Genomic DNA, 23,220 nt, shown 5'->3' on the forward strand with positions numbered 1-23,220 from the left:
TGTTATACCTTAGTTACTGGACTGTTCTTATTTCATCCCGTGGGAGCTTCATTCTTTTGATTCTCCTTCCCATCCCTCCGGGAGCTGGGGGAGGACGGGGAGGAGTGAGCTAACAGCTGCGTGGTTCTGGGTTGCCGGCTGGGCTTAAGCCACGACAAAGAGTCAAGACATATTTGAACCATATGCCATATTGTATTTGGCATTTCTGTAAAGACAATATTAATGTCTCCAGTGCTTTATTTATTTCACCATTTTAACTGAAACTGGAAATTCTAAGAGTTAAGAGAACTCTGAACATTTGGCAGTTTGGACAAATTTCCAGCCACGAATCATGGAATTTTTTGGTGGTGGTTTTGTTTAGTTTTTTTACTCTAGTTTCTTCCAGTTTGTTTAGGCAGAATGTGTATTGTGGAATTGCATAGAATCAAACATTAACATATTCATAGAGGCTTCCCCTAGTATGATAATATAGCAGTCTTCAGGGCAGCTGTGATAAAAATCTCATTACATTTTTCTTTCTTGAACAGTCCTAAACGAAATCAGCAGTGTAGATCAAAACCAGCTAAGTGACCAGCATAATGAGGCTTTCAAATATTGACACTTATAAATGCATCATCTTTCCTTAGGTGTTGTAAATGTTAAAATATTTTAACTAAATACTTAATATGTGCATAGAACAAGTTACCAAACAGCCTGAAGCTGTAAAAAATATAACTAATTAATTACTTTTGACTAAAATATGGTATATGCATATATCAAACCAAAACCAAATGTCTTTGGATACTAAAAGCAGCATGGATACTAAAAGCAGCATGGAATTCACAATATTTTCTTCCTAAAACATCTGAATATAAAATAAGCTTTTCCTGAGTAGCATTGTGTGATATAACTGCTAAAAGACACATCTGCTAAACAGTTGTGATCTTGTCACTGTGGAATGTCCCAAATGATGTAATCTTTTCTCTCCCATGATAAGTTAATTTTTATGTCTGAATCTCCATGCTTTGGTATTTGTCTAGGGTGACTACTTCAAGCTCTGATCTGTGTTGGAATCTGGATGCACGGCATAAATGTTATATTTTTCAAACAGAGAAACAACAAAGCATGGAATAATATAGGATAATATTAGGAATTTTGTAGGAAAATAGGAATTTTATTAAATGTAGGAAAGTGTTCATGTTTCATTTCATTATTGCGAAGTACATTTATTATAATAAAGTATATTTATAATAGATGCATTATTACCTGGAAATCCTGTATATTTGGTACTCAGTGGGTGTATCTACTATGACCAATAATCCCACATGGTGGTAATAATACTTTGGTTATATCTGTAAATATTTGATCTAGCATAAATTGTACATGTGTCTGTGTGAAGGATCCATTTTAAAGTTGGAAATGTTTCAATATAAACTGCAAAATTTCATATGGTTAATCTGTGTGTAACAATAATATTGGCAACAAAAGTTCAAGCTTCTTGTTAGTAATGAAGTAGGAAGAAGGTATATGTACATTTCAGAAAAGGAGAAAGACCACAAGCATAGGAAGGCAGCGCCATACTCAAACTTGAGTAGCATTACAGATTGGCAAAATCAACATAAGATTTGTTCAACTATCTAAAAGTGCATTATCTTTTGGAATTTTTATATATGTAGTCTGTATTTTAGAATTTCAAGTTGGAAGGATTTGGGAATTATCTCTAGCACCATATAGCCACCATATGTATACAGGGAAGCATATATAGGAGTTATGCACAACACACATTCTACTAAGCTGTGCAAATTAAAAATGTGCCCTGAGATACATGGTCATAATAAAATGAAATCTCCTGTAGGATTTAGTGAATGTGTTTGTCCTGGGTTCAGCAGTAGCAGTCAGTTTTTCTCCTTCTTAGTAGCTGGTGCAGCACTGTGTTTTTGACTTTTGGCCTGGGAAGAGCTGATAACAACTGATGTTTAGACTGACCAAGGACTTTGTGAGTCTCATGCTCTGCCAGGGAGGAGGAGGGGCCGGGAGGAAGCAGGGACAGGACGCCTGACCCAAACTAGCCAAAGAGGTATTCCATACCACAGCACGTCATGCCCGGGGATGTAACTGGGAGCTACCCGGAAGGGCACGTCCTCCTTTCGGTCGGGCTCTTTTCCGGCGAGCGGTATCATATTTTCTTCCCTTGTTATTTCTCTTATCATTATTATTATTGGTGGTAGCAGTAGTGATTTGTGTTATACCTGAGTTACTGGACTGTTCTTATCTCAACCCGTGGGAGTTACATTCTTTCAATTCTCCTCCCCATCCCTCTGGGGAGTGGGGGGGGGGGAAGTAGACTGCGTGGTTCTAATTTACAGCCGGGGCTTAAACCACGACAGTGTTAAAAGACTTTTTATCCATAAAAATGTGTAAAACATTTAAATAGATTAGCCACTTATTGTTTTCCTCATAGAAATGTTCCCTTCTGTGCACAAATTACTATTGTATGCTGAATATCACAGGAGGAGATGCTTGCTTCAAGAAACTCAGATGTTTATTCTTATGTCTACTACTTGGCCTTTTCATAGCTGCTATGGGGAATAAAAAGAGGCTCCTAGTGACATCTTCACTATTTTTCTGTATTCTGTTTCTCAGGCACGCAGCCATCAATGGCATTGATGTCCTTAATGTTGTTTGTTTTGAGGTTTTTTGGTTGGTTCTGGTTTTGTTTTTTTTTTTGGGGGGGGGGGGTTGTTGTTTTGTTTTGTTTTGTTTTTGAGATTTTCCCCAACGGCAATAGTCAAAAATAGGCTTACATTCATGCAATTTTCATTTGACTGATGAACTAGAAATAGGTCACCATAATGCAGAAGTGGTTGCCAGAACTACCAGTTGCTACTACTGGTCACATCTCCTAAGTAAGCTTTTCAGCTTTCATTTTGCTGGAAACTATATAGTCTGTCATATGAAACTGGAAGTTTTTGTTATGTAGTCAGGAGCAAATCACTCAAGCTTTGCATATCTACTAGGTTTACTTGTCATTTTTAGTCATGAAAGAATTGTAGCTACTAGCCAGCCAACTGTGTGATGTTAGGATGTGCACAAACTGATATTTTTTCTCTTGTATCATTTAGATTTATCTACAACAGAGGAATTTCTGTATGAATTGCAATATCAATCAAATGAAATTAAATCTCAGCTTGAATCTTTGGTTGGTATGCATCTTGTTGAAAGAGAATGGGATACAGAATCCAGAATCGCAACACTGGTGTTTAATATAGTGTTTGCACCTAACAAACCAATGAGGTAAGCTGTTGTTCCTTATTACCAAGAGAATATGTAATAAAATACTGTATGGTCACTCTTAGCTATATGTAGGCATCTCCATGCATTTTTTTCTTCATTTTGTTTTCACCTCAAAGATTTATTATTTTAGGTTTTCTCACTTGCTGCTTCTCAGTATGGTATCTTTGGTATTAAAACTGATAGTTTCTTTTTAATGTCTGTGAGATGGCTCTGTTGAGTTACTGCATTAGTCTGTGTGTGCATCAATTTATTTCTAAACATTGGAGCATTGAAAGACTTTCAATGAAAAGTAGTTGTTCTTAAAATTCATGGAAATTATGCAGATAAGATGGTCTGTCAGTCTTGAAAAAGTTTTCCTAGACAGCATGTGTGCATATTCTTTGACTGAATGGGATTGTTGAATTTGAAATTAGTCTCTAGTTCCCCAGTAACAACAGTCCACAGGAAAATATTATCCTCTTTTATAGCTGTGATGTGAAAAATTATAGATTTGCTTTGATTTACATTAGTACATCCCACCTCTTTGAAAAGAAACTGTGAAAGGGGGATCCTTTCAGAGAGAAAGAAGTTGCACATTCCTTTTGAAGCAGTCAGATGTGTATGGGGAGGAAGTTGGAAAGAAGCTTCGGTAACATGCAGGCACATGATAATTTCAGATGCTCAACATTATGAGGAAGATGAGGGAGCAGTCACTGCCGAATATTATAGGTTGCATACAAAAAGAGTATTTTTAGGATGCAGGAGGGAGCTCTTATTTCCAGTAGTCCAAACGATAACTGAACGAGGAGCTAAGCTTTAGGAATGACTATCCACTCACCCCATGTACTGTCAATTTAGAAACCTGTTTTATTTCTACACTATCCTTACTTATTTTATTATTTTTATTTGTTTCATCTTTGTTTGCTTGAGAGTTATCAGGCTTCATGTAGTGGACTCAATAATTGCAATTAATTAGGTTATTTATCTCAGAAACTACAGCACCAGCTGTCTTCTTAGAGGGTCTCAGGATATTAGAGTCTGAATTTTTTCCAAAGTACATGGAACTTTGTCAGATATATTTGATTCCAATATGAATTGTTAACATATTCTGGACAAAATTCTGTAACACCACAGTTCATAAAGAATAATAAGTAAAAATATTGAGTTAAATTTGTTTAACGCAACAGAGTAAGCAGAAGAAACAAATTACATGGGTGTGCCAATTATTTTGCTTTAGTATTATGTCCTTTCTTGTATTTTGCTGCAAATATCGAGTACTATTTAGTCTACATTCCAGTCTAAGTGCCACTGATACGTACTATGCCATGAGAAATTAAGAATGTGTTCCAGCTAAAGCTATCTGTATTTTCGTTTTACTGTAGTATAGTTCTACACACTCAAAGCTTATTTTGGACATTAGTTTACTCAGTTTATGTTTTATAATGTTTTTTCCATGTATTATTCTATCTGAAATTCTAAGGAATGAAGCAACTCTTGTAGTACAGTACACTGCAGGGGGTATTTGGAAGTTTCCGGTGCTGTTCATTGCTTTGGAGCCAGAAGTGGATGATATCATCAACATTGAAGCAGTTGGCCTGAATAAGGAATCTATAGTTGGCTTTAAGCTTACAAGCCAGACAAGGTAAAAATACTTATAATAAAGTATTTGTGCATTTTTCTGAGGCTAGAACCCACTCTCAAACATCAGATAGGATAGATCTGAGCAACAGAATCATAACTGGGCTGCAGCTATTTCATCATCAATTTCAAGTGCTGTATTTTATAGGTAACAAATGTGATTTTGAATCTATACTGTAGAAAACAGAAGCATACTACATTTAGGCTCTTGCCTCTGAAGAGAAAATTTATGGAATAGATCCAAATGCTGATGTTATGACTTCAAAGTTTTGCCCTAAAATGCCTGTATGTGTTAAAATGTGTAATACAATGTTCATGAAGGTATGTTGTGATACTAAAGGCTACTATTAAAACCTTCATGTTTTTACTATGTGCTTCATACTTACACCAAGTTAAAAGCAATTCTTCACATTGTACTTTAAAAAAATTTAAACGTGCCATTCTTTTTAAAATATGTTTGGTTTATTATGTAAGCATGTTAGGAATTCATCTCTACTCTGCCCTTTCATGTGATAAAATAACAGTGCCATTCTTCAGTATTTTATTATCTTTTTTAAAAGTCCTGCAGAAATCTCTGTTAATATAATTTTACATACTTTTCATTATTTTCTCTGAGTTTCATGATGTTATAGGAAATTCATAGTGTCATTTGTATCCAGCAGAAAGCTAAGGAATAAATTGTCTGGTACTGATAAGTTTCAAAATAGTAAACAGTGAAACTGAAGGAATCATGATGCTTACAATCTAATTAGCTTATGGAAGCTTTCTAAGTATTTTTTTTCCTTTAAATTAACTATTTTTACTATGTATCTAGAAAGGGTGCCAGAGATACTGATTGACAGTTAATTTTTATTGTAGACACATGCTTTTGTGGTATCCTCAGCAGGAATTGTCCTTTGTTCCAACTGATTTTTGCTTTAAGACTTTATTTCCAAAGGCTGTGTCTGTAAGATGGACAGCTGTTCCAGCTTTCAGATGGCTGTCAGTGATGATGATTACTGAGGATTCTGAAAAACGCTTATATCACAGTGTTCAAATTAGCAGTTTTTATGGAATAGGCTGTTTCAGGAACAAAAACGAAGCAATTGCTCTGGCAATACTGTAATCTCCTGGTAGGTGTATGATAGTAGTGAAGAAACCTAATGTTCTCCCAAAAGATATTATAAACCCTCAGTCATTACAGTTATAAAAAGAAGGAGCCATGATGGAAGACAGATTCTCTTTTTTCCTTTAACCAATTTCCAACTTTATTTTACACAAGGGTTCCCCCATATATTTCAACTACAAAATGTAATGCTTGCATATGCTGAACAATCTCCATGTTGTAAATAGTGCCAACAACTGCCCTGTAAGATTTATACTGCTTTATCTTATCTCTGACTTCCTTACAAGATTTTGGTGGTGGAGGTTTCGTAATAGAAACAAACCAGCCAATGCACGCTTGGATCTGCAGTTTAAAGCAATTACACAAGAAACCAGCATACTACAGATGTAATCTAATGCTTAAATAACTCAAATTACTTAGATTAAAATAAAACCATGAAATACTAAATTATGGATTGAAAGTTTCAATTGGGATATGAAGTGTCATCTTATAGACCTCCCCTGATAAAAATGATCAGGCCTTTGGAGTTTTTTCAAGTAAACAATTAGCAGCACAATCACATAGAGAATCAGTTCTAGTACTTAAAAGAGAGGAAGGTTTTTTTTTCATTCTGCATATAGATACTTTCTCTCTTCCTTCCTTCTGCTGGATAGTACCTTATGGCACTGCTACTTTGAGAGTAACTGTGGGGGAAACAAAGGTGTAAGTCTGAGTAACCTGCTTGAAAGTGACTCTGCAGCTGTTTCTCCCTCCGCTACTTACAGGACAGAGTTGCACAGCATCATTGAGAAGATCCATACATCTTTTCAGGCTAGCAGGGTACATAATGATGCAATAAAAAATACTTGTGAACCACACACTCCCTAAAAAGGCTCAGTAGCTTATTTAGGACAAATTAGGCTTCTTGCATATATACCAAGTTGAATGAGGATCTTCAGTGATCCACAGAGCACCTTTGGTGACCACCGCAAAGCTATGACGTCCCTGGGTTTAGTTTTCTTTTTCTTTATAGCTACTGCAACTCAGATGAGGGCTTCTCCCTCACCCCTGCCCAGCAAAATTATCAATGTACAAAAAATATTGCAGACTGAATTAATGCTATTCCAATTTACCCATAACAACATTTGATGTAGTTGCTTCAGGAATGATAAAGTTACAAATGGGAGGTAGTCACTATGCTGTTGACAATGCTAACAAAATCACACAATAATTTGAGATCTGAGGGTGCATGCAAATAGGTAATGCACACTCTTTTAACACATTTAAAATTGACCTACACAGACTCCCAATAAGTAACAGCCTGGTATCTGCTTTAATAAATAATGAAAGACACTGAGAATGCAGCCAAATAGCTTTATTGTATGAATAAAACTAAAATATACTTTTTTAAACTGTCTGCACCTAGGACAGTTCTGATATATGAGTAGTCCGATATTTTACTTTCAGCTTTAAAGACTCAAAAGGGACATGGTTGAATGGTTTCCTGTAATGGCATTAAGCTTGATTAGAGTCAAATCAGCAGATTTTTCTTGTTAAATAAGAAAAATCTGCCACTTTTTAACATTTGTACATGACCCTTTTTGTCATAAATATAGTTTTAACTCAACACCAGCTGAAATCATTGGCAACATTTCCACTGAGGTAATTGGCTTTGATACAAGCCTCTAATGTTTGTGTTAACATTAGTGTTTGCTTTAATACCAAATGCAGTATTGAATGTCAATGGTTTACAAAATTGTAAACCAGACAGCAATATTATGAAAAAGAATAGACAGAATGTTTCCCTTTGAAATAAAAATTGTAGAAACTTAATTAATATCCAGCTCAAATTATTGGTCCATTATTGTATGCCAATATCTATACTTGAAACAGAGTAAAAATTCCAACAGTGAAGCTTTTCTTAAGAAAACTTTTCCGTTCTGTATTTGTTTTACTGAAAATAACTTTTAACTGTATTTTTAATCAATTACGTTTTGGGATCAGAACATTTGTATTCATACAGAACTGGTTCTTGGCGAATATTTTTCACTATATGTTCCAGTACTATATAATCCAGTATTTTGATGGATTTGTTTCTTCATGTTAAAATACCGATATTCAGCTACAACATAATGTTACCTTTTTTTTTTTTTTCTCATTGCAAATACTTCAGTAGCCAATATGAAATGTGGATAGATACATAAGAACACCATGTTCACTTGGCAATTTTTTCTAAACTACATTACTTTTGAATGTCTAGTTAAGATGGTGGAAAATTCTCTCCTATTCATTCTATCTGCTTATTTCTCGTACACAGAGCTTCCTTTCGCCAATGTAATTGTAGTTTTCCATGTTAGTGATTGTTTTAATCACCTATTGCTTCCCATATACAGTAAAATTTTATCCATCCTTCCATCCCAACCTCTCATTGCAATCCTGTGTTTATCACAAGCAGGTATTTGTTACACTGAGAAAATGTCTCAGATGAACTCTAGCTATGCTTCAGGAAAATACACTTCGTAAGCACCTGCTATCACAAAAGCAAACAGCGTGGTATCAATATAGCCTCCATGGAGTACTATCTGCAAAATCCAAGGCTGCACTCAATTATAGAAACAGAGAAAGAGTAAAAAAAAATAAAACTGAGGGAGCAGGAGAGATGAGACAAAAAGTGAAATTAGATTTTAAAATGACTGCATGTGCAGATTTATTTATCTTAAACTACTTTTCACATTTTAAACATCACTGTGAATATTTTTCTTTATTTTTTCTATGCACATTTTGAAGCACATAGAATGAATGTTCAATCAAAACCATTCCTTTTTCACAAAAAATTGATCTGAACACTTTCTGAAGAAGAGCGAGCAACCCATTTTTTTTCTGTGCCCTCCTCTAATCGTGAAGAGAAAAACAAGAAAATGTTTACAGTTACAACTTCGAGAGAGATTCCTGTTTTACTGTAATTACTGCTGTATTTCATTAGAATTACCATGAGCCAGAATTATGTATGCTGCAAGAAAATTCATTCATTAAGTTCTCAGCACACGTATCTTCTCCCTCACCCTCTCTCACACATTGCTGTGCATGTTACAGGCCTGGATTCCTATGCCAATCTCTTTCCTAACCAGTTCTACAAAATCCTACCATTAATCTAAAGTCATAATTAGACTACTTTATCTTAGCATTTCCCACATAGTGGCAGCTGCAAAGAACAAATGTTGACTGAGCTCAGTTTTTTTGAGTCTAGCAGAAAACACTGATAATGATACACATGCATCAGAGCTTCTAAAAAATTATGATCATCCTTTCTTATAATACAATACCTGACATGTCTCACATTTAGCCAGCTGTAGCTAGCCATGTCACCTGGACCCCTTTCAGCAGAAAAAGTCAGTTTACCAATCTGTAAATATAGTAAAGCTGTGCAGAAGAGAACGAAGGGAATTAGACAGAAGTCTTAACATTTTTGTGAAGACAAAAACCTATCTCATTATTTGATTTTACAACATGTACACAATAAAAGTGATGTTATAGTTGGTAAAACATTCCCTGATAGTCATTTGTCATTCAATGTTTCTTCATATTTTTTGAAAGTCCTTTAATTCTGAAGCAGTCTTTCCAAAGCTATAGAGTGATAATTGGAGTTAAGCCTTTTCTCATGTACAGAGGTCAGGATTTAGAATGGTCAAGTAAATGACAGTTGGTTTTGGTATGAAATCAAATTTTTTTCCATTGACTTTTTTTTGGTTGCAAAGAAATTATCTAAATCATACTTTTACTAATAATTTTGTAGAATTTGGCAACTGCATTCAATTAGTGAGTTTAAAGAACTTTACTGTATAGTGATTTGAATTTCTTGTGTCATCCAACAGATATTAACTACAAATTACAAGTGAGTTTAGTTATGATTAAGTGCTTTTGGAATCACATTGAAACATTTTCAAAGTGTATCCCCTTGTTTGCTTAAGTAGTTGTGCACTTTACAGATTAAGACATTTTGTTATTCATTTATTGAAAAAAAAAAAACCTCAACAGATTTGACCAAAAGTACTATATGTTGCTTTTTAAGTATAGTTTGCAAAATGCTATTTTGTAAAGAAATACATCTCTATGGGAATAATTTACTTATTCACTAGTTTGAGGAAGACAGGAGTAAATATTAAAGTGATTTTGAGCCTTAATTTTATAAAGGTTTATATTTTTAGATTTGATGGGGATTTTATAAGTTTTGCAGTGAGATCACTATGAAACTATAAATTTTAAGGTTTTCTTTAACTGAAGAAATAAGGGGCTATTCTTTTTAGTTTACTCATTTGAAAATTATTTAACATGAGAACACTGATGAGCATTGACTGCTATTTAAGAATCAATGCTATTTAAGAAAAAGATTAAAGGAGTAATTATAAATATGTCTGTTAAATACTAGCTCAATTTCCACTCTTCTCAGTTACTATGATTTAATTGTCCAATTATTATTTAAATTCAAATTAATATTTACTCTTACTCAGTGTTTGAGTAAGGGCAGAGTTCATATTGTCTGATAGCAGTATCTAATCATTATGGCAGGAGTTATGGAACATGCAGGTGGAAAGACACATTTGCTTTCTCTAGCTTATATGGCTTTTGCCCTTATATTTACTAATTCATTTGTGCTTGGTTTTTATGAGTTTTCAAAACTCTACGCATCATTAAACTTAATCAAGTTTGTTAGTATCTGCCACCCTTGAGTTAAACAAAAGCTTCCTTGAAAAAATATACACTGTCTCATCACTGTCCTTCATGGGTGAGAAATGAGAAGCCAAACATTGACTCAAGAGTTGATTTACCTGAAGCAGTAATCAAAAAGGAGGAATTACTTTTTAATCATTTTTAAACCACATAATTATTAATTTTTAGTTATACACTAAATATACAGAAACTGAGAACAGTAATATCTGAAATTCAGATGATATTCTCAGAATTTTATCTCCAGCTTTCTCTGTACTATAGAAGGTGAGAATGAGAAAACAATTTACTTATATTAGTGAGCTAGCCAGGATGCCAAATACCTCTCTGATGTTAGCATCAGTGGAAACACTGCTTGTTTTTTCTTGAGAGGCCAACTTTAGATACATTTTTTTTAAAAAAAGTCATGATTTATCAGTACTTCAGGAACTGTGAAAGATTCCTGTTTCTGACCATAAGTTTTCAATTGCTTGTTCTTGTACTCCTAGCCATATCTTCATCAGTATCCCTGCTGGCCTATCATATTACTGCTATTCATCTGGTTTGCCAGAATCGGCATAGCTTCCACTTTGGAGGAACATTTTGCATCCAGTAACTTACTTGACTCTTTCATTGAAAACTGCTAGGCTTTGGGAAGGAAGAGGGGGAAAGGAATGGAACAGAGAGATTTCAGGTGTTACTACATGTGCTCATTTAAGTGTGTATGTGTGTATATATTTTATTCAATGCAAAGAAAATTTATAGCTGCCTCTAGTACCTTATGCTAATGCTGTCAAGAAGCATGTAGATTTTCTTTAAAGCTTTCTTATTAGTTTTTCTCCATTTTTCTTTATGAAAAGAAAAATAAAATAATATAGATTATATCTTTCAGATTTTATCTAGAAAATACACAAAATCTGAAAAGGGTGATGCAATAATTTTTTTTTTCTCTGGCTTGGCATATACATTGTGTGGAAAATTATAGATCAGGTTTGTGACAGTTTCGTTCTAAATTATCTGGTCCCCTTGTCAGGTCTTAAACGATAGCTTTTTCTCCTGTGTATTTTCTGCCTAACTGTTTTGAGGTATTGTTTATGGTCTCTGAAGAAAACTGTTGTTGCATAACACCCCGCTAAGGCTAAGATGCAATTTCTGCAGGAATATAGTCCTTATTTTCTTGTTTTCTGTACACGTAGCCTGTCTCATCTCCCTTAGCATCTCATCATTGCATCTGTAGTCTAAATCATGTTCTTGCATGTCTTGTGAAGAAACAAAAAGACTAAACATGGGAGATGAAGAAAGTGCTGCCTTAAAATGTTCCTAAATCTAGTCTATGGGGCAATGACATTGGATGGGAAGACCTGTGTTCAAGTCTCTGTTTCCAGAACCAGGGTTTGAATATTCATCTCAAATGTTTTTCATGAGTGCTGTAGTCTGCTACTCAGTCTAAGAGGCATCACTTCTTTTTCATCCCATGTTTCTTTGTGTGTAGTGAGTATGCTCTAGGCATTTGCAGCTGAGCAGTCCTTGTAGGAAATGCAGTTTTAAAAATTCAAAGCTGAGATGGCACGTGGATGGGAACTCAGGCAGTAGCAGCATTAGTGCTTATGGCCCAGGGCTATAAACTCGGCTGCACATCTTTAGGCACCGCAAAAAGGGATTGTCAGCATAAGTTTGATGTCACAGAACTTGAAGTGTAATTTCAGACATTCAATAGTTTTGCCCATCTTGATGTCACCTAAAGGAAAAGCTAAGCTGAATCTGCTAATGCACACGAGTCTGATGGCACTGATAAATATCAGTTTAGGTGTGTTTTTGAGGAGGCATAATGTTTTTGGCTCTCATTTTCTGCACTCGCACTTTTTCTTCCTACAAATTTAAAAGTGTGACTTTTTTTTTTCAAAAGAGCATTTTGAATTCAGGAAAACCTTTTGTAAGAACATATTCCAAAGGAGATCTATTTATAAATAAGATGCCATAGACTCACCCACAGAATAACACTTGCCCAGGAAATGTGGGACATTTCCACAGAGACAAGAATTGTCAGAAAATATTAAATTTCACTTCTTTGTATTTTCTTTGAAAAGCAGTGATATTTCTGCTTTGAGAATCCATAAATAAATTTGAACAGCTTTTCTTTGCAATGCTGTTAGTTTTTCATTCTTCAGGTTTTATCAAAAAAAATGCATTCCCTCTATGCACACATCCTACTTGTCTTGCTGCACTGTGGCAGGATGTAGTGGATTATTTTGTTACATACTGTTGTCGATTTCTAGTTTCAGTTTCTTTTCTTCTCTTTCTGCCCAGATGGTGATACAGTTGTCCTCAGCAACACATGTAAGAACTAAAAGAGGAATTCCTGACTGGAAAATACATACTGAAACAGTTTATGGCAAGGAATTCCTGAGCAACTGTGATAGACAGGCTTAAGTTTGGGATTGTCCTAAGATTGTTTTGAAGTCCTCAGCCACTGTCTTTTCCAGGAATAAGATATTTTCTTTGGGTGCAATGGTACTACCATGAAACTAGCAATTAGACAAGATCTACAGTACCTGTGGCAGAAATTCTTTCAGATGAGATATACAGTAATATTGATAGAGGACCCTAATTATTATTATTGCAATATCTTAAAGTATTTAGTTTATGGGTTATGGAAAATGTGGAAAATAGTGATAATATTATTTTTCGTATGTTTATTTCAAGGGTTTCAGAATTCTCTCCCAGCCTAGTAACACTCCACTAGATTACAAATCTAGTCCTAGTTATAAAACTTAATAAAATGGACAGCTTATCAGTTTTATTTAGTAGAGATTAGAAAAGTGAGGGGCTTTTAATAGAATTGGATTTTCACTCTGACATGGAATTTATTCCTATTGCTATCATTATATCTTTACAGGTCAGATGATTCTTTTCTTTCTAGTATCAAATGCTATCTTTAGTCTGTAGTTATAATATTTATATTAGCATGTAAGTATGTTTGAAATGAAAGACCAGTATGCAGGTCCCTGTTTATAAAAATATAAATATTTATTAATAAGTGTAAATAATTACTGTTAGTGTAGTAATTTGTATAGAATATTTGTTCTGTAAGTAAGAATACTATTAATATTCAGAACATTATTAATGTTCTGTAAGAATATTATTAATATTAATATTAATATGCATTCTGTGGTCTTACAAGTTTCTGAGTCGTGCCACATGGTGGCCTAACTGTTAGATTGTAGATAAATTGTAATGTGATACCATAAAAGGCTCAATAGACTTCTTTGCTTTTCCATAGGTACCCAGAGCCATTCACCGCCTACTTCCTGTCAGGCAGTGATCCTGAGTTCCGTGTACTGCCACAAGCAGGAGAACTTCTTCCTGCAGGCACTGCAGGAACCCATATAACAGTAGGATTCAAGCCAAGGATGTACAGCAAGAAGCATAAAGCAACACTTGTGATACAGGTAAGCCTTTCTGAATGCGATACAGCACTGACACATACAAATGTATGCACTATATTTTACTACTCCTCACAATGGACAGGAATTATACTAAATTTCAAAAATTGACTCATTACAAGCTGGAAAAACGTATTTTAATTCCTATGTTTTCCCTTTGCCATCAGCCTCAGATAGGTATATTTATCTTGATATGTTTACTCCAACTCCATAGACAATATAAAAGGACTTTTCACAGAGAATCAAAATAATCATGTTAAGAACTGGTGGAAAATATGTGAGTGATTGAATACATGAGACCTAGGTTATTGATTATACCTGTATTATACCTCCTAGGATCAACGGCATTAGAAACTAGATACTAAACTGTAGAAGACAGAATTTCAGAACACAAAGCTAGAAATAACTTTTCTAAAACAAGCCTCAAAATAATCAAAAAGAAGTGGTAGCCAAGTAGCTTCTGTAAATCTAAACAGCAGGAAAATTTTGGAGATATTTATTCCTTCCGTAGTAAAAATGTTCTTATAACTGCAGGAATTAATTTTTAAGTTTTAAGTCAAGTCATTTTTTAGGAGGAAATTGTTTGTCTAAAACATGCCATCATCCCAAACTCTATAAACCACGCTTTGCACTTTAAATCTCTTCACTGCATGCTGGCAATGTTTTTAGGCTACTATACTAGAAGGGAAACAGCAATATTGATTTGAAAAACAAGATGATCAAAACAAAGTTGATAAAAAGATGCATGGTAAATGACTACAGTGTTTTATCTCTCTGAGTGACAACCTCATTCACCACAGTGAATAAGAAATTCAAATCCTGGAAAAAAAAGAAGGCCCTTTAATCCCTCCTACTTGTTTTCTTTTACCGTATTAGATATTTGATTCATGCAGTCTTTTTACATAATCATCAATGATGCTGATCACTCTTTCATTTGGAAAAGGAAAGAACTGACTGAATTTATTCCATGTTCTTTTATATTTACGTAATGCTATATGACACACCTACAAAGCTCAGAAACTTCCAGTATAGTTCTGGAACTCAGCTGGTTTTAGGCCTGACACATGTAAATTTACTAGCCATGTTTGTCTTAACTTCCTTCCCTAACAAATTGCTTTAACATAATAAATTTGTCCGGAATGGGATAAATGTGATGGTCAAAGATTATTATTAGTTTTCTAAGTACTCAGTCAGTAATCCAAAATTTCCTTTTAGGAATTTATCAGTACAAATGGTCTTTGAGTAATTGGAATTTTAGCCTACATTGAGTCACACCTTGGTTTCTGGTTATGATCTAGGCAGATGGCACTTTATACGTACACCTTTGGTACTGTATGTGGGTGTAGGAAGTCACTCACACGTATTACATATACGTATCAGATGACATCTTGTCCTGTCTGTGTATTCCTGTATCTTCAAAAATACTTTGAAGCCTCTTAATGCTCATAAGTGAAATTTGGACCAATATTACACCATCACAGATTCTAATTGAAGTATTGTTTCAGTGACACTTTGATGAGGCTTGTGTTCTCCTTGCTCTTAGAGATAACCTTTTGTGTACAACTGTACTTCCCACTTTCCTCTCCACAAAGGCTTTCATTCTTGTAGTTCTAATGTAAGCCAGAGCATCTGCGACCGTGTGTAATTCTGCTGCTGCGCTCTCAACATTGACCTGAAATAAGACTCAATGACATGTTGAGAATACCAGATACTCATTTCTGCTTTTCCTGTTGAAATTAGTTTCATTAGTGACCTGAGGGAGACAGACTTCAATGGCGAAAGCACTATTAAATCACTCTCATTTGGGGAGTAATAATGGTGGTAGTGAAATGCAATTAATGTTAGACCTAACACTGAAGAACTTCTCTTGTACATATACTTTCTAGCCAATATACTGGCTGAGGCTTTGGGCTATTTTTAGAAAAAGTGGTGAAATTTCTTTTCTTTAACAGTGTTGACTCTCTTCTGATGCTGCTGTAGTAAAAGCCTACAGCACTCTTGCTATGAATTTTCATTTGCATTTCTGAGGGTAAAGTCATAGTCATAACAGAATATATTTTTATTATTAAATTCTTTGAATAGTGAATAACAGAACTGTCATTTCTGTGTGCTTCAATGAACAGTGATAATTAGGCTGTAAAGAAGCAGAGATGACAGTGTAAGTTGTTTGGTTTATGCTGGTCATTACAATTGTGTTGTAAAGTAAAATGGGAGGTAGAATTATGGAGAAAGATCCTACAGTTATCTTTTCCTCATTTGTTGTAAACATTAAACCCAAATTTTGTACGTGCAAATATTTGTGTTTGGTTGTTCTGCTGGAAACCCAATCCTGATGAGCTAATTGCATTAAGAAAACACAATTTGGCTTTACCAGAACGTAGTGTATACATTTTATTTACTGAAAGTATATATATATATGATTGAAATAATGTAGCCTAATTTATATTTACAAATCAGGTAGTTCGTGGCATATTTTTCAGGTTCTTTGAGACTTTATTTTAATTCATGAATACTTAAAGTAAATTTTATCAATGGCAGAAAACGTTAATTACTTCACTGAAGCAATTAAATGTTCTTTAATGATCATTAAAACTTCTGCTCTCCATCAACCACATATCAAAACAATTAAAATTAGATAATTATTTGAATAGCTGTTAGGAATCTTCATTTTGCAGAAGTGACGTAGAAAATATCTTCAAAAATTTCTGTAGATCAAAGAATGAAAAGTCAGTAAATAGTCATACTTGTTTCTGTAGCTCTGAAAGAGAACATCATAACTTAGTTGACCTAAGTAAGTAACTTAGTAAGAAACAGTGGATGCCAGACAGGGACTCTTTATCAGGGACTATAGGGATGGGACAATAGGTAATGGGTTAAAACTTATTTAATCAGGGGAGATTCAGGTTAGATATATGGAAGAAGTTCTTTACTATTAGAGTGGTGATACTCTCGAACAGGTTGCCCAAAGGAGTGATAAATGCTCCATGCCTGGCAGCGCTCAAGGCCAGGTTGGACAGAGCCTTGGGCGACATGGTCTAGTGTGAGGTGTCCCCGCCCCATGGCAGGTTGGTTGGAACTTGATGATCTTAAGGTCCTTTCCAACCCTAACCATTCTGTGATTCTATGATTCTATGAAACAGTGACACAGTGCCTGGAGAACATTTTTAAATAAGTGTTATTCCAGAATAAATTCTCCACATTGATAACAGCCTTCATAAACAGTGCAGTTCTAACTGAAAAAAAAAATGTATTTCCCCTAATGATAAATTAGTGAAGAGAGCATGCTGCTTAGATAAGCTATAAACTGTTGTGAGGAAAAGAAGGACTTCCTCAGCTGCACTATCTCAGAGCTAGGCTGTGATGTGCTGGTAAAACTGAAAAGAAAACCAACAGAGCTTAGGGATGGCAAGGTGCAGCTGCGGCAGAGGCTGATCATGCAGGGCTTTGCATGATCTGCAAAGCCTTCCTGGGGCAGGAATCACTGCCAGGTACAAGGCAGAGCAGCCGGGAGGCTGGTGAATCCTTGCAAAAAGAAGTATTCAAGTTGGGCTGCAGTTAATTTTCTTGTACTGTGCTGAATTTGGATGGAGACCCAAGCAATTGCTTTGTAATTTATGAGTGAGACTTCAGAGATATTCTAAACCAGAAGGCACATGAAATAAGTCTTAAATGATAAAATACACATCAGAGTGAACCAGATTGTAGGTAACGTTATCAAGCTCTCCAGGAGTCAGGCTTGTGCACCTTTATTACTGAATAATCATTAACTTAGCCTATGGAAGACAGCATATCAAAACCACTTGTCATACAGTTCTGGAAATAAATGGTGCAGTGGGCAGCCACAGTACCCAGGTGTGACTTCTTTTAAGCTTGTCTATGCGGACTTGCATATCTTAACAAATGGTACTACTACATATTCAGTAGCTTGGTGAAAACATGTTCTACATTGTTCCTGGCAGATTTTTCAGTTACCATAGTTTAATGTGTTTCTAAACTGTATCTCTTAAACAGAATGAACAATGAAAAATGTTACCAAGTTAATAGGATAATTGAAATATTTTCATGTTAAATAAGACATCACCTCTGTCCATTGCCACTGGTTGATGTTGACCTGAGTTTTATCATTAAAAGTAGAGACACAGAAGGTTCATTATAGGCAGTGAATGTAGTACATCCTGTAATCAGTAACACTGGATTTTGAATGCAGAATCAATACTCAAAATTTTTGATTCACAAGCACAAGAAAAGATTACTTTTCTTATTGAGACTATCATTATGCAAAAGATGACAGCGACATGGGACTCATTGCTGTTTGAGGGTATTCAGACCATTTCCAGTCCTGAAGGAATGGCTGATATTGATTGTATTACACCTAAGCAATGCTGTGAAACATCTAATATTTGAACAACATAAATCAATTAAGTCACCTTTAACTCTATCTGAAAATGTTCCTGTAAGTGAATAAAAAGTTTGAAACTTGATCTGTCTTTTGCTTTGCTGGAACTTGTCTAACCTGGAATCCCAAAGCAGCTGTTTCAAGGCACTTACATGGATAATGAACTCGGTGGACTTGCTGTTGCTGCAGTTCTCATATTGATTAGAATAGTTGATGTAGTTCAGCAGTACAGCTTTATCCTGAGGAAAATAGTTCTGGCTTCAGCAGCATTTGAAAACCTAATATTTTGCCCTGGAAATGAAATATTCTAGTAAAATAGACATTTATGGGTGTCTAAGGTTTTCTGAAAATTACTGAATTCTAGGTTGTCTTGAAAATCACTGAATTGTAGGTGGCTCTAGTGCTAAACAAAGTGCTAACCCAAGTCATGTTGACAGTTACAGTAACTCTTTTCTTCTCATATAACATTCGTTTCCCCCTTTAGCAGAAGTTGCTGAACTAAACCAAGAGTATTTATTTCAGTAAATCAGAACACAAAAGCACAATTTTTTCATAATGACTGTCTCCAACTCTCTTGGAAGATAGCACATGATTTACAATAGATAGACTATGATAATAAGGAGTCCATATTAATAATCCATAATCAAGATAATAAGTAATTCTAGCTTCATCCTACGTAACGTCTTCATGTGATAATGCCCACAACATTTTCTCCATTTCCATCAGCAAAAAAAACCAACCTCTCCTGCCACAGAATGACATCTGATGCAGTCTACAACAGCCACAGGCTTTTTTCACCAAGTCAAGCCACAAACTTTTTTATTCACAGAACATGCAACCTAGGATATTTGTACAGAAAAGGGAAAGTTAGCAAAAGGTTATTACTACCCAGAAGGCTATATCAATTGTTTGATGCTGATGATAAATGAAGTTGGGAGGTGGCAAAGCTGACCACTTTTGTTTAAATCCCACTTCAAACAATTACTAACACTGTAGACTGTAGAATTACAGTATGTGTGAATTTCATGAAGAGAAATAATTTTTTAGTAACTTGATACTCATTGAAGCTGTTGGTTGAAAAACCTGTCAGATCTTTTCTCTGACCTTGAAGTGATCAATGAAGATTTGCATACAGTGAACATGACCCCAAGATGAAATTTTTTTTAAACTAAATTGTTCATGTCACATACCAAAGAAAGATAAAGCATTTCATCTTGCACTGAAGTTAATGAAACAATTAGTTAACTTTGGAGAAAGATTTACTTCTCTTAAACTAACTTTATCTCTGGACATAAGGTGCTTTTGATGGATTTTATCTTTACAGTCAGTGGTTACTAGATCATTTCATAGTATTAAATAAAATTGAGAATAAAGATGAGTTAATCTGCCTGTTTTACACGAGAATAATATTCAATTTAAATTAGATTTTAATGAAAGTTTAAAAACTTATGCATGCACGATAAAATATCTATTAAGATCTCATGCTTACTAATCTTATTTGAATAAGTCAATTCATTCAGCAGACACTATCTAAAATCAATAATGCCAGTTTTAAGGTAGAGGTTTTAAAAAAATGTTTCTTTTTAAAATACACAGCAAAAAAGTCACTTATGCTTTCAGCATTATCACAGAAAAATATATATTCAGTTACCAAAATACTGGTTAAAACTAGTTGTCTAACCAGAAGCACCACAGTTAGAGATCCATATGGTGATGACATTTAAGAGCTGTTAAGAGGATGAATCCTATAGTGAAATAGTATAAATTCTGTATAAGTACATGGCAGAAAACAAAGCCTGTGCCAAAGGGTTTACAGTTTAATGGTCTGAAACTTGTTCCTGTTGAACAGCTGAAATATGAATGCAAAATTGCTTGCAATGATATCCTTTAAATATATAGCAATGACAGAGTAACAATCAAAACAATATGAAGGAGCATATGAAAGATAATGAAGGTAAACATCATAAATTCAAACTTTTCCAGTGCAAATAGGAAACTGATATTTAACAAAACTTAATAAAGTCAGAAAGCCACTTTAACATTTTATTCTCTTCATCATTTTGTTAAAATTATGGGATGACTGTAGAGAAAATTAGAGATGGAGAAGGTTGATCGCTCTTCACTGTGGCTTTTGTAGTGCTTTACCTAGGCCATGATTAAGTGACATAATGCGATAAATAACTAGAAAAATATACAGACTGTGCTTTGGAGGTGGTTTGAGGTGTTTATAGTGTTTATAGTTGAGGTGTTTATAGTATCAGCCACCTTTGGAGGTGTTTGGTGGTGTTTATGCAATATGAAAAAATGTGTCAATTTGTATGGATGTTGTTGCTCCTTTCTATAGGCCAAATCTGCATGGTGTACTGACATGCTCAGCAGCAAAGCAACAGAGTGCTCAAACGAGAATGAGCAAATGGGCCACTAACCCAGCCATGTCAGAAGCTGGACTGTTAACTGAATGCTTGAGGGAAAAACTCATGAGCTTTGAGGTTGACTGTTGCACTGATTTCCAGATCAATTTGGGAGTATTTGCAGCTTTTCTGTTAGGTGTAATGGTTATGTCTACAAATGCTTGATTGTTCTTAAGGATTAAATTAGTTTTAAATGAGAGATGAATTACATAAATGACAAATGTTGTTGCAATAAATCTTTATGGCTGGAAACGGGATAGAAAGGTGATCCTACAAGCAATGTCTCTGTAGTTCAACACAGCATGATGCAAAAGCCTAGCACCACCAAACCTCCTGTAGATCCATAAGCAGCACAGGTGTGTGATTGCAGTGCTGTGCCAGATGAATAAAGGCAGATTTTGAGAATCTGGAAATATAAATTGTTTAGCGTGACTTTGCTGCTTTGAGGCTGCAGAGTCATAGTCTGATGTGTTCTGTGTGCTATGTACGTATGTACTATGTACATGCACTGTTCTATGTTTTATATATATAAAAAAAAAATCACTTGTATGAATATATTTTTATATACTTATATCATGCCATATTTTTTACTCAGTCTTCCCTACAAGTTTTGGCTTGGAAGCAAAAAAAGGCTTCGTAAACAGAAAAAGCAAACATAAAACCTGGGATTTCTAATTGTTGAGTGTGAAGGAATAGATAAGAGTGTATTCCTGAAGTGAGCATGCAATACTTTTTTTTCTTGCATAGTACAAAGCTGGACATAATGACACATCATTTGAGGGTTTGTAATACTTTTGGTTTTATTTTTTTGTTTCATTTGTTTTGTTTTTTAAAGAAAATGAGAATAGAAAACTAAAACCCATGACATAAAGACATGAAAATGCTGAAGACTTGGAGTAAAGACCTGCTTTCAAGCACTAAAGTGATACATTTGGAGAAAAAAAAAAAAAAAGACTGAAGGTTCTGTATTAGTTGCACATGGTTTTTAGCAACCAAAATTGTGCTTTGGGACACAAAAGAACATGGTTTTTAGCAATCAAAATTGTGCTTTGGGACACAAAAGAACATGCAAAATATACAGCAGCACAGCCTTAATATGCATCTGAATAATACTCCTTATAATACTCCTTAAGTACGGATAGAAGGGATATGTAGTAAGAATCATGTACTCAGAATCAAATACTCAAGCATTACAAAACATGACATAGAAACATATGCTCTATTCCTAGAGACCATTTATAAACAGAATGTAAATGAAGATTGTCATTTTCAATTCTCATAAATATTCTTCAAACTAGAGATTTCAACATGAAGCTGCAATTCTCTTGTGTATACTCAGCCCTTTTCTCTTAGTTTTACTCATTATTTTAATGCAAAAATTCCACCATTTGATAATACCATTATTACCAATACCAGAGCTGCAATTAAATCCTACAGTATCAACCCGAGGCTTTTATATTGTACTGTGGAATAATTATCTTTGAAAAACATATGAGCTATGGGGTTTACTAAATAAAAAAGGAATTTTAGATCAGCTAGGAAACTAAATTTCTCATCTTTGTTGTGCCTAGTCCAGATTAAAGTTAAATCTGATTTCAGTTCTCTGTGTTCCAGGACTGCAATTCTTCTTCTGTGTTATTCCAGTACCTTACATGAAAAAACATAAGTATCTTTTGAAATCAATGTAGCATGATAAATCACTGTCAAATTTTCAAGGTATTTGATCAGTGATTTTTTTTCTTTTCCCCCTATGTCTCTGTTCATTATTCCAGGCTCAGTCAATGCAGTGGACATATGAAATCAATGGACTTCCTCCACAGAGCATACCACCCACAAGTCCAGCAAAAGTAATTTCTACTAGAAGTTACATAAGATCAGCCGCAGTTCGACAACGCAATTTTTTACGTGAAAATCTGAAACTTACAACCACTGCAGTATCCTCACCAATTAAGGGGTCACCTTTGGTCCTGAGAAAAAAATAAAGTTATGATCTGTTATTTTTTTGGTGGGGGAGGACACTTTTGTCAAATAAATTCTGCAGAATTTATTTGTTGGTGTTTTTTTGCTTTTTGAGGGTTTTTGTGTGTGTGTGTATGTTTTGTTGATTTATTGGGTTTTGCTAGGTTTTTTGTTTTTTGCATCAGATATGATATGCATTGATGGTATAATTTCTATGGAAGATTCAGAGTGCCTGAGCTTTAGTAACACTCTTATTTTTCTATGAGGAATTTTGGATGCCTTTCTATATCTTACAAATATCAGCAAGTTCCAATAAGAAAAATCTTTGACTTG

The 23,220-nt window shown here is 34.7% G+C and overlaps 1 protein-coding gene across 1 annotated transcript in view; it reads left to right on the plus strand.

The window, feature by feature from the left end:
• The window catches only part of CFAP47 (cilia and flagella associated protein 47), a gene marked incomplete at both ends in the record, with an annotated part of 327,280 nt that extends 304,370 nt beyond the window's left edge, over window positions 1-22,910 (plus strand). The window contains 4 exons of the mRNA XM_080613518.1: window positions 3,102-3,273; window positions 4,733-4,894; window positions 13,959-14,127; window positions 22,701-22,910. Of these exons, the coding sequence (XP_080469644.1) occupies window positions 3,102-3,273; window positions 4,733-4,894; window positions 13,959-14,127; window positions 22,701-22,910 (713 nt within the window). The remainder of the gene's footprint in view (window positions 1-3,101; window positions 3,274-4,732; window positions 4,895-13,958; window positions 14,128-22,700) is intronic.
• Between the last annotated feature and the right edge of the window lie 310 nt (window positions 22,911-23,220).

This window comes from Psittacula echo, assembly GCF_963264785.1.
Source record: "Psittacula echo genome assembly, chromosome: 3".
NCBI lineage: Eukaryota > Metazoa > Chordata > Aves > Psittaciformes > Psittacidae > Psittacula > Psittacula echo.